Source organism: Nelumbo nucifera, chromosome 4 (genome assembly GCF_055504915.1).
Source record: "Nelumbo nucifera cultivar China Antique chromosome 4, China Antique-T2T, whole genome shotgun sequence".
Classification (NCBI taxonomy): domain Eukaryota; kingdom Viridiplantae; phylum Streptophyta; class Magnoliopsida; order Proteales; family Nelumbonaceae; genus Nelumbo; species Nelumbo nucifera.
The window spans coordinates 33115366-33128151 of NC_142652.1; the positions used below are offsets into that span (position 1 = coordinate 33115366).

The 12786-nt window shown below is 39.5% G+C and overlaps 1 protein-coding gene across 1 annotated transcript; it reads right to left on the bottom strand.

The window, feature by feature from the left end:
• Positions 1-4988: 4988 nt before the first annotated feature.
• On the bottom strand, positions 4989-9067 carry LOC104609970 (phosphoglucomutase, putative / glucose phosphomutase). The gene is made up of 7 exons (XM_010276422.2): positions 8412-9067; positions 7990-8256; positions 6863-7379; positions 6493-6692; positions 5872-5984; positions 5382-5522; positions 4989-5301 (listed from the first exon to the last, which is right to left on the bottom strand). The coding sequence occupies exons 1-7, from the start codon at positions 8937-8939 to the stop codon at positions 5220-5222; spliced, it is 1848 nt and encodes a 615-aa protein (XP_010274724.1). The 5' UTR covers positions 8940-9067; the 3' UTR covers positions 4989-5219.
• Positions 9068-12786: the final 3719 nt, after the last annotated feature.

A 12786-nucleotide genomic window follows, 5' to 3' on the forward strand; every position in this document is an offset into this window, starting at 1 on the left:
TGTGTCGAAATTTTAAACCTTGGACACAAGTACAACCGTTTTGCTTAAAACAACCTAAATAACTAAACCAAAAAATAACATTAGGTAAGGTTGAAATGTCTACATAGGCCATAGCATGGACGTGGAATACAAGTACAATGATTTCTAAGAAAACTACGACAGGACCAAACACCATTTTAATGTACAAACCATGGGAATGTTTAGTATGGCTTCTGCTTATTTAAAAAGTATTTGTATTTGATTTGTCTTTAAAATCGAGGAAAAGTAATTGGTAAACATTTTTTTCTTGTTTGTTGACAATCAGACATCACATAAGTGGAATATTAAATAAATACCTTGATGTTGAGGAAAACATTAAAATGAAGATTCCTCCAACAGTTGGATTACACATAAACCAAGATAAACATTTATAGAGACTTACCAAATAACATTTTGGTACAAACGCCTATATGGCAATGAGCTGATACCATTTATCAAAGAAATAGAAGCCATACCAACTGTATACACCATCCATTTTTTCTACACAATGTCGTAGCTCTGGGCTGAATGAATGAAGTAACGTGTTGGTGGGGCCACTACAATACATCAATGGCCTTGATTCTCGGGTCTTTTTTGGATACAAATGGAAAACCAACACAAACCATATTAACATGGTGGTAACCTGCCAGCCGAGTCTTAATAAGCGGGAACTGGGTATGCTCCTCACACAGGAGCGCCTCACATGCACATCCACCGTGCATTGAGAACATCTCCCATGAATAATAACTTATAAGTATGGGAGATGTTCTCAATGTATGGTACGATGTGCGTGTGAAGCATCCGGTCTCTAAGTTTCCCTTGTGAAAAGTATGATTGTAAACGATATTGACTGGAGTTGGAGAAGAGAGCACATCCAGGGGGAGGGGGGTTTGAGTCAATCCTTGAGCATCTTGTTTGTAGCCAGGTGGCATTTAATAAAAATATAGTCTTGATCCTCCTCTAATCCGACCACATGATGGGCAGCAGTGAGAGGGCTAACATTTATACCTCTCTTTCTATAAGATTTTTCCTAGAAGGGAGTTTATTTAGGGTGTCTTTGATTGCTGGGAAAATTGCGCTGAGAAAGGATGAGATAAGAAGAGGAAAAATTATTTTCTCAGTTAGTTATAATGCATTTGTTTGCTAAGAAATTTTTCGTGAGAAAATCCACTTTCTAGTGTTTGTTTTGCAAGAAAGTTTATATGAGAAAAATCATTCTCAAATATAAAAATGCATGTAATTTACAACAACCCCTTCTCCAACCTCCTTCTCCTTCGACATTCCCTCTCTCTCTTCACTCTCCCCTTCATCTGAATAGAGAAGAGACGACTGTCCATCTTCTCTTTCTTTCAACCGAAACTTGAGGAGGTCAGCACTGTTTATCTTCCTTGTTTGGACACGGCGAGTCGGCGGTGGAAGTTCTCAGATCAGTAACCTTCTCCCGCTCCGGTGTATTGTCTCCCCTCTTTGAACTGTTCATCATCTCGGAGCTCTCGATAGAGGTGGTGAACTAGCAGCGGGCGGCAGCTACCCCTTCATCTTCACCCCCTTCCTCTTTCACCCTCTCTGTTTCTTCTCGATCGCTGCTACAAAGGGAAATGCATAAGAAAGCAAAAAGATAACTTTGTCGCTATTTATTCATCGTCGAACATAGAGATTGTTGGGGGTATGATCTGAAAATCAGGGAAGACCCGATGAGCTCTTGGATGGGGAGTCTTTCGAAGACACTTGGAATTCACTACTAGGACAATGGCCACTGTTGCTTTTCGCCAGGGAAGGTGTCCAACGGCCATTCAATGGCAAGAAGTGAGGGTGGAATGGGATGGAAAGAGAGGAAAAGGGAGAGGATGAGGGAGGATGGTCGGTCGAAGCAACGAAACTACCGCTGCTACTAGAAGTTGTAGCGGCAGTGGCTGTTTCAATCACACCACTCTAGTTCGCTGCAGTCGAGAGGAAGATGCCAATGAATAGTAACTTTGAAGACTTCTCCCTCATGAGATTACGAGAAGAAGAGTGGGGGGTGAAGCCGGTGTGAGGTAGCTGCCGCTCTTGGTTTTCGAGCAAGGGAGAACGATGATGAACAGGCGAAGCCAAAAAATTCTTCTCTATCTTTGGGGTCCGAACGGGGAAGAAGAGGAATCATTCCCTGTTGACTTTTTACTCTGATAAAGCTCGCCCAATTTTCTTAGTTTTTTCCTTTCCCATTGGGATTGCACTGTTTTAGTGCGATCCCGATCACTTCATTTTGGGATCTCGCATCCTCTTGTTTCTCATCCCAAAACACTATTTACCAACAAACAAACACGAGAAAGAGAGAATCATTCAGAAATATTCCATTTTCTCATCCCTTTCTCAGTAAACAAACAGACCCTTAGTATTAGTAGCCATAGGAAAATAACTGGATCATCCAAAGCATGGTCATTTCTCAACAAGTTATATGCTGATTTAACTGTCAAGTTTCTGTCCAATCTTGAATCCCATTGTTCTGACTTCTGAGTCCTTCTCAAGGTTCACTGGAATGTAGATTGAAGAGATTTTGTTAATTAAATCTTGAGAATTTATGTAGATTCTAAGATCTATTATCTTTTTCTATAAATTCGCAGACCTTGGTGTCTAGGTTTTGATCATCCAAATATTGGCTATTTGTGGTTATCATATCCTTTATTGGCTTGTGATCTAGCCAATTATCTGTCCAAAATTTACACTTTTCACTATTTCCAATTTTTTACTAAATTTGATCCTTTTTGAATCCAATGGGCTTGTTGGCAGATCTTTTTCCAAGCCCTCGAGCTATTTTTCTTAATTTTATGCTCTAAAAAATTTTCTTGTCCTAGATAATTATTGGGGTCTTTCAAGATTTTCCAGCCCACTTTCATTAGATTTGCTTGATTTACCGTTGTCATCTTTCTTAGGCCTAGCTTAGGCCACCCAATTTCCTTATCCAAGCAAACATTGTCCCATTTTGTTATAGTAAAATGTTTATTATTTTGTTCTTTTCCCCATAAAAATCGCCACTACAGTTTATCCATTTCCTTGCTTGTTTCCTTTGGCATGCCAAATATGTTCATCTGGTACTGGGCTAAGTTTCCCACTACTGCCTTTAGAAGGGTGATTCTTCCTCCAATTGAAAGGGTTTTGCTTTTTCATCCCAGTTTATGTTTTATTCTACCCAAGACATTGCTGAAGGTTCCTTTGGTGACTCTCTTAGGGCATCCAAATATTTCTCTACTTTGTTTGATCTTGGAATACTAATAATCCTAGGTCTTGTTTGATCATTAAACGTGGTGACTCACAACGTTAATGCATATTAACAAATACGTTCCATCAATTCCCATGTGAGAGAAGGGATATGTTTGGTATTTCATGCGAAATGATAGAAATAAGCCCTAAAACAATCACCTTTCATTCATTCGACACTACCTCATTGCCACTGCACATCTCAAAGGAGAGAACTCCTTTGGCTCTTTTTGCATCAACAACTGGATGGCAAGAGAACGGTACAAAGCTTTGGCAACATTTCTGGCCAGATTCACATCAATAGGTAGGTGTATTCCTTGTCGTCTACCTGGTTTACTCATCATTGCTTTGGCTAGATTCATCCAAACTAATCTCCGACAACACTTATCTCTAACAAATGCCGAGTTTCCATCATTTGAGTTTGTTTGTTCATATTAAGAAATAGTTTAATTCATTATCCAAATGCCATTTCTTTTTTTATAGAACAAAAATTCATTCTCAAAAAAACATTTTGTCAAACACCTCTGTTATTCCCGAGGAGAAAGAAATAAAATTCTTGTTCTAACACAAGAATTTCTAAAAGAATAGGAACAGGTGGAAACATTGCCAAACAGGGCCCTAGTCAACAATCTCTAAAATCTGTTAAGAACATTTTTTGAGAACATCATTGTCGATTTTTGGAAATTTGGTCTTTGACATGAGGCTTTGGCGTATCTAGCTAGAATATCCTTAATGCCATGGCTGGCTTCCAAGGTTGTCTTAGAGTATATCATGCAATCATTTGCAAATTGCAACAAAGCCTCATGTGATAGGTCCAAGTGGAAGCAAGTTAGTCCGTTTGGTTTGTGGGAATAGGGGTTTGGAATCCAACCATTTAGTTTGGTAGAATCAGAATCTGATTCCCATTCCTCATAGAATAGCATTCCCCATTTGATTTGAGGAATGATCTTCCCACTCCCTCCCTCGGGTTTGAGAATCTCATTTCAGCCAATTCTGATTCCTATCTGAACCAATCAAGCAGAGGGAATAGACCATTCCAATTTTGATTCTAAGGATTTTAATTCCCACTCCAATACAACTGTGAACCAAACGGATTAATTCTTTAAAATGCCATTAGGCACTAATGTATATTTGTTTAACGAACATTAAATAGGTGGATCTCTGGCCCAACGTAGGTATTCAGTCCTCAACCTGAGGCTCCACCCAACTCAAGTAAAACTAGAACCCCTAGTTGGGCAGTATAAGCCCAGCCAACTAAGATCTAACAAAATTTGAGCCGAGCTTGGGGCCTGCTATGTAAGTTTGTAAAATTGGATCTGACTGGGCTCGTCGAGTTTTGGGCCTTTTGCAAGAATAACATAAGAATTGAAGAAAACAAGATGTGTATAAATCAAGGTTTTAAAAATCGATTTGGAAAAGGAACCATTCTGGCAACCGGTTTATGGGTAGAATGGTTTACCATCTGGTCCAAACATTAAATAAAAATGACCCAAAAACTGTTGTCTGGGTCGAATGTTTTAGCGGTTCAACCATCAGGACAGAGATTTTCTGATTGAGTCAATTGTTTATGGAAAATTCTAGGTTACGTGATCCATTCCCGGGTCAAATAGTTTGACCATCTGGGTCAACAATGTTTTGAAAACCATGATATAAATAGACCATGTGTAATGTTTATTTTAATTTTAAGCTGTTGCCAAATGCTGGGATCCATTAAAGAACAGTCAAGATTTCTATACTCTCATGTTGTATTTTTATTTTTTTTTCATTTATTTCTGTATTAACACACTAAGCAATTTGGACAGAAATTCTCTAGTTTCTTTCTGTTGCATGCCGTAATTGGCTTGCCTGTCACTATTCCTGTACATTAAATTTCTTCTGACTGGATGGATTTGATGAAGCTTTTTGCTAATGATTTGTTTTACAATATTAATTAGTCTGTTCTGTCATGGTGGACTGCATCCATCTCAACCTAGATGTCCATTTTTTATGAACTTTTCGATCTGCGAAATGTCCAGGATTATATCCATCCCACTTACCAATAAGAACCTGAAAACATATGAGCAAATGTTATGGGTCCAGAAATGGAAAATGTTTCTTACAGAAAGGAATGAAGCAGTATAGCTTACTGATCATGCAGGGCTCTTGTGATGGAGAGACAGCCACCAGGAACTATGGATTGCATAGTTACAGCAATGTTTGGATTGTGAATGCTTTGTCTAAGCTGTACCCAGCCATGAAGTCCATGCTCTTGGTCTGAAACTTTGACCCTGTTTGTGCACAACCATTAAACTTCTAATACAAAGCAAGAGAATGGGATCAAAGGGAAAAATATAATGAAATTCATGGATTTTCCATAATTTCGTGGTTGTTGTTAGAGATAAAAATCTATTCAGGGGCCTCGCTTAATTAACAGTGAATGGTTCCTTGAGAAATTAGAGCTTGGTTGATCAAATGGTTTAGTCCTAGTCATCTCCATTATAATTAATTAAATTTCAACACAAGTTATGAGTGAGAAAACCCTATATAAGGAGCTCAGTTAACAGCTTAAGCTTTTAGGTTGAATGATTCCTTTGAGAGTTGAAAAGACAAAATCATATCTATTTTGCAGGTACTCACCTGTACATGTGAGCATCAACAGAAGTTGGTTCATCATTCGAGTCTACAAGGCAGCCCTCACTTACCCAACAGTCTCCACAGGAATCCAACTCCCATCCATTAATCCGTCCTTCCTGCAAATAGACAAGTTCTGCTTATAGTTGCAAGTGATTCAAGGTTTTCACTGCATGGTGAATGATACTACCAAGAAGTAGTGAGATGATAAAAACATTCAAGCATAGAGTTCAAATTTCCCCCCTTTGAGCTACATCTAATATGTTTGAATAGAGTCAAAAAACAAAACAGGAAATGAGCAGATTCTGGATGGATACTTTTCAATTAATCTTGACATATGGGTCCTTGGGTTCTCCTCCAAATTGGGTTCTGGAGTTGCATTTAGATCTTAGTTTAATGGGCACTCTTGAGAAACAATGCCTACAACAGTTTTCATGGCATATATATAGAACATTATTTAGTATTGGAAAAGTCAATACACAAGCAATCGTTTGAGAATAGCCACTAGGTAGTAGCTCAATACAATTTATATAAGCTGCAATTTTGACCTAGTAAGGCTGCTCTTGAATCAAAACAGAAAGAAATTAAATCCATAATCGCATTGGTAATATGAAGAGAAGAAAAAACCTCTATGTACTTTCTAAATGTCTCAATCGCTTCTGCTGCTTTGTCTTTTGCAAATCTAGGTTCAGATAGTATGTTCATCCTTAGCTCTATGGTCTCTGCTGGGTCCTCAAGTTCTTTAATAAGATGGTCAATACTTTCTCCTGATCCACTGAGCTTCATGCGCACCATTTCAATGATGATTTTCAGCACCATGTAAGCTCCTACAATTAATATATAGATCAAAAGAGGACTAATGAAGAAACGAGATATTCGGACAATTATCATGGAGACATTAATTGCAGCCATTGCATATGCTCACACCGCAGTAGCCTCTCTCCAGATGGTGGAGCTAGAGTTCATTAATTTTGGTTTCGGATGCATGATAACTCACCATCATCAAGGAAGTGATTCTCCTTGAAAGCTCCATGGCCGGAAGTTTCTATCATCAGATGTGTGTCGACGCCATCTCTGTTAAGCTGAATGCCCTTGTCAATGACGTTGCGATAGCCAGTACGGTACATGCAATGCTTTCCCCCTCTGCCGGTGATGAACCGAGTGAGGGCCATGCTGGTACGAGCATCGGTGACGATGGCGGTACCAGGGTGTTCCCTCAAGACGATGGCCGCCATGAGAGCTATAAGCCTGTCACGGTTGATTGCCCTACCTGCAGAATCCACCACCCCACTTCGATCAACGTCAGTGTCGAAGACAATCCCCAGATCTGCCGAGTTCTCCAGCACAGCTGCTCTAGTTAGGGCCATGGCCGTCTTGTCCTCTGGATTGGGGATGTGGCTGGGGAACATTCCATCTGGTTTAAGGTTTATGGAGCCAAATGTGTCTGCCCCAAGCTTGTCTAGCACATCCCATGTAAAGAATCCTCCTGAACCATTCCCAGCATTCACAATTATCTGCATTTCAAGTGCAAACGTAGCCCAATTTTAGTTAACCATCATAGAGGCAGACCCAAGAAAACGAAGACTAGACTTGATTTGCTCATTTATATAGCAAGGTTGCAGCTTCTGAAAGCCCAACTCAAGCCCCATCTCGCCCAACCCAAACTGATATCACGCTTCAAATGGTCCTGGGCTTAGAGAATTTTTCTTGACCCAATTCTTGTTGGATTTGAGTTGACACCTATACCCAAGCCTGTTCACTAATGCAACCCAGCCCAGAAAGCCCACCTTAGCCCAAGTTGGGGTTAGGGACTAAGGTATGGTGTAGGCGGGTGGAGCTGGTCATGGACTGCCCGAACCTAATTAGGGGGCCAATTCTAGAAGTGGGCCTAGGTTGGCCTTATCCATGACTAGCTAAGTCTACACCACAGTAAAAATTTGAATAGTTGGTGTCTGTCTGTCTGAGTTGGGATGGTTGGGCTGACGTAGGACAGGAGTGGAAATGTTTGACCTAACGTCGCCCACAGCCTACCCACTTGACGATTAATAACGTCCCCTACATTGTACTTCTCATCCATGCAAACTCCAAAATGAACCTGAGAGAGAGAGAGAGAGAGGAGAGAACCTGGAATCCCTGAAGCGGAGTTTCATAGTGGAGTGGATGGTTCACTTCCTTCCTAATGATTTCACGGAGGTACTCAGCGTACGTACTCATGAAATTAACTCTGGCCGGAGCAAGAGCATTCAAGGTGGTTGATACCTTGGCCAGCCTGTTGGCATACTTGAAAGCTGCTCGATCACATATCTTCTCCACCTCCGTCGACTTCAACCCACCTTTGCGAGTGAAAAATTTCAGCCCATTTCTTGTGTAGGGTAAATGAGAAGCCGTCATCTGCACCACAATAATTTTACTTACTTCAGCGTTTTCCTTACTGGGTTTCAACTTTTAAGGAGAAGAAGAAGAACAGATATCGGTCAGGCAGCAGTCAAGTCAGGACTCAAGAAGCTAGAAGAAGCCAAACAAGAGTTAACTGCAAGTGCATGTACCATAATCGAGGCATGATAAGTGAATGGAGGGAGCAAAGTGCTCATGAAGCAAGCGGGCGTCGTTGCGAGTCCCATGTCAAATGCCAAGCACCCGGCACGGGAAAGGCCAGAAAACACAGCCACGCTCAGTGGCGCTCCAGATATGCGAGGGTCTCGGCCAAGAGACACCCTCACATCCTCCTCCTCAGCCACACGCCCTCTGCCTGCACCTTCTTTGCTCAGACCGTCAATTACCCACTCACCAAAACTCTCCGAAATTGCTTCTACAGCCGGTGGTGTGAGATCAACCCTTCGGCCCTTCTCACCTTCCATGGCCACACCACGCACATCCGATCCGTTTTGAAGCCTCTTAATCCTGTCCACTTCTTCGTCTACCACAATCTGGTTGTACCTCGCGGAGTTGAACGATTTCCTGGATGTGGGTCGTCGGGATGACGATAGAAAAGCGAAGTTGAGGTCTGTTCTGTTCAAGGATTTGCAGTGTAGAGCTAGTGAAGATGTTGAAGTGGTAGCCATGAAATCCGGCATGTTGGCTTCCTAGCTTGTGAACTGTGTGCTTTGAGAGTAGAAAATATTTAAGACCAACCAAGGCTATGGACAAGATAAGGTAGACGATGAAACGAAACCATAGCCTCCAGCTGATTCAATATCTTCCCCACGAAAAAGGAAAAAAATCTGCAAACAAACATTCCGAACTACTTGGGGTTTCTTAAGTTGTTTCTTCAGGAATTGTATTTGTTTTATTTGGGCGCAGGACAAGGGATTCTGTACCGACCAGTCTACCTCGACTACCTTTTCGTCGCTGTCAAGGGACAAGCCTGAACCTGATTATCGTTTGTCCTAAAGACCCAAATAATGGACCCACATTTTATTGGGCCACCAGAACAAAACTATGGAGTCCATTACCTTGTCACTCTGCCAGGGCCATACAGGCGCCCATTAAAATCTAAGCTTTGGGCCTTGTGTTTTAGTATTTGAAAGATGGTGTAAAAAATCATGGGCCAGAACCCACAATATTTGATTTGGTTTAGACTTTAGAGCCCTACCCACACATGACTGGGCAAATACAAATAATCACGAGGATCCATCACTCTGAACTACTCATTCATTACACATCATGTGGTGTTGCTAGATTTAAAATAGAAAATCAGGAATTGTAAAGTCAATTTCAAGGAAGCACCAAAATCAAGAAAACTAAGCTTAAATTTTTAAAGTTCATTAATAAGCCATATCAGGATTTTATCATTTTAATAAAATTGAAAACGGAAAAAATCAATTTCAATTTTATTAGCTTCCTGGTCGTGTAGATCTTTATATTTCGAAGTCCAACTCAGAGTAATGGAGATATGGAAACCCAGTTGTACTCGCATTGTTTACTTTTGATTGTAGGTCATTTTTGAGTAGAAGCATTATGATAGCATAGATATTGTTTGAAATATACTATAAAACGTTGTGATCAAAAGATACCCCTTTTTTCTGATTTTCGAATCATGCGTTACAGGTTTCAGAACCAGCAGTAGCTTACAAAATGTTCATTTCTATTTTGGCGTGATTGTGAATCAGATGATATATGAAAACAACCATGAACACAATACACCAAAAGTGGTGAATAATTAGGGGGGGAGGGGGGGGGGGGGGTTCCAAAAGGGGCCTCTCGTCTTCCTCTCTCAATCATCTCGACATTGAAGATCGAGGAGCAATATCCAAAAGGTATAGACGCAGTGGATGGGCCTAAGTCCATAATCTCTTAAAGTCCATATTCACATTAGTTCATGGATCTTCAAATTGTTCTCTTAAATCAGAGCATTGGATCCACCCAATGATGAGTACATTACTAGAATTAAGGGTGGGTCCATCTGGTTCATAATTGGAATTGAAATCTGAATTAGAATGGTCTATTCTCATAGTCTGTTTGGTTCAGACAGGAATGAAAATAGGAATTAAAATCAACAGGAATGAGATTTCGTTTCCAAAAGAAGGGCATGGGTCAAGGCTGAGTTATAATGCCCATTAACAACAAATAACCAAACAAGAACATTAATAGATAGAATCGAGAAAGCATCAATCAAGACATTAAACACTTTATATCTTATTTGTTCTTTTAAAATACAATAATGTCCTTAATATATACCAGGTAGTATTTGAACTCATACCTATGCAAATTAAAGTGTATTTTTTCACTATGAAAAGGCCGGAAAAATTTTGAAAATAATTAGGTGATATGAAAAGGCAATTGAATTTAATTTTTATTTAAATTACCAAACAGGAAAATTACCTAAAATTGGAAATCCATTATTGTATTTTTTTCTACATAGAGTTTCTTGGATGCCATTCTTCTTTAAGCTTCATTTAACCTAATGATGAGCCTGCTTTACAGCTTTATTAGGTATTGTTTTATATTTTAAGGACAATCTAGTGGAACTGATGAAAATTGTTGTGGGCCGGATGGTGTAAAAAATGGCTGTCAAGTCATCATCAGATAAAGAGGCCCATCAACCCACATGTAAGGGGGTATGTGGTCACTTTAATTTAAAAGCATATTTTCAAATGATTAGAAAACTAATGGTGTTTGCAAGCTTACACTGATGTCTCTCAATTCAACTCAAATTGAGGGGGAGCATTCAAAAATATAGGTCCATTCATTTACTCAAATTGAACTCTTGCTAGGCCAATAAAGCTTGGGTGAGTTGTGAGATGAGAAAATATAAAACATGCAATGAAATAGGGGAGAGAAATAAATCAAGAATATTTTTGTTATACAGAAATTAGTTAATAAGGTACTTAGACTAGTTGGCCAAGACTAATTTTATCATTAATAGATTAAAAAAATGGCACATTTGGAAAGTTCTGTTATGCTCACTAATGTTGACTTGATAGTGGATGTGTAAACAGGTAGGGGTGCAACTTGGGCGGGGTCAGGTCGGGCTTTTGTTAAAATTTCAATGGATCCGGCCTGAAGGTCTGATAGGGGGGCACTATGAAGGTATCAAAAAGTAAGGGTAAGTTTAGAGGATTGTTAGGAAGTGGAGGGAGTTTCAGATAATAACCCCAAAAGAAAATAATATTAAAAAGAAGGGTAAGTTGCTAAAACCTCCCCTGAACTTTCTAATAGTTGCAAGTAGATCTCCTATCTTAGAATTCTCTAACAAGAGGCATGAAAATGTCCAAAACACTCATACAGTTGCTTTTGATGTAGATGCTTATTTTCTAAATTTTCTCTTAATATAAATTGCTATCCCAGAACCCTTCCAATCTCTTTTCCGAAATTGATTTATTTTTTCAAATTTTGTCTTCATATCAATTGCTCGAAGGTAAAACTACAACTTTAAACACTTTTTTTTGTTGTTTATGAAATTTACATTGCTTTCTTTTTTCTTTTTTTTTTTTTTGTAAAACTGAGCTTCAATGGTAAATGTATGGGTATTTTGAACATTTTCGTGCCTCTTGTCAGGATTTTAATCAAGGGAGATCTACTTGCAACTATGTTAGAAAGTTCAATGGTCAGAAACTTGAGGGGAGGTTTCAGCAATTTACCCAAAAAATAACTTGAACCAAGATCAAAGATTAAACTGTTTTCTGTCAAGTATGGAACCTTTTTAACTGATTTCTGGTCGAGCATATTTCATATTTCGTATTTTTTTTGAAAGGATGGGGATTAAATGGTTCCTAATCTTATTTTTGAACATCATTGACTGCATGTTGATTAGGGATTAATTTTCTGTATATAGGCTTTGATTCCTCACTATAATTGAACATCTAACTCTTCATTAATTATTTGTGGTGCACATTATGCTTGTTCTTGGATTGGCAGTTGTTTGAATGGTTAGCAACTTGCCGGACTGTGACAAGAGAAATGGGTATATTATATTGATCAGACAACTGAAACTTCCCAAACAGTGTAAACCTTGGACTATTGGTGGTCCATCAAGCAGAACATGACCCTCGCATGCATGTCGACGAGCTGATGAATTGACTACTCAAATTAAAGATAGCCATTGAGTATGGGTTTCAGAACCTAAACATCAGCTTTGTTGGGCTACCATTTCCCAACTTTCTAGCTTTTGGGCCCATGCTTTGTAAAGCTGTCCATGATGCAATGATGCAGCCATGTTACACCACATGCCCTCGGCAGTTTACATCTGAATTGCCTGCTTAACTCTGGTTCAGACGTTCAGCAGGATTATTCTTGGCCAAATCGTCCTCTAACTCACCTCTATAAACTTGGGTTTTACTTTGTAACTCGGCCTTGTCACTTGAAAAAGGGTCAAAACAAGAAGAAGAAGAAGTCAGAGAGATGGCACATGGGCTTCTTCCATTTGGGGCACAAATGGCTGTCCAGTTCAGTAATTCACTAAGTTACTGAAGGGGAAACTGT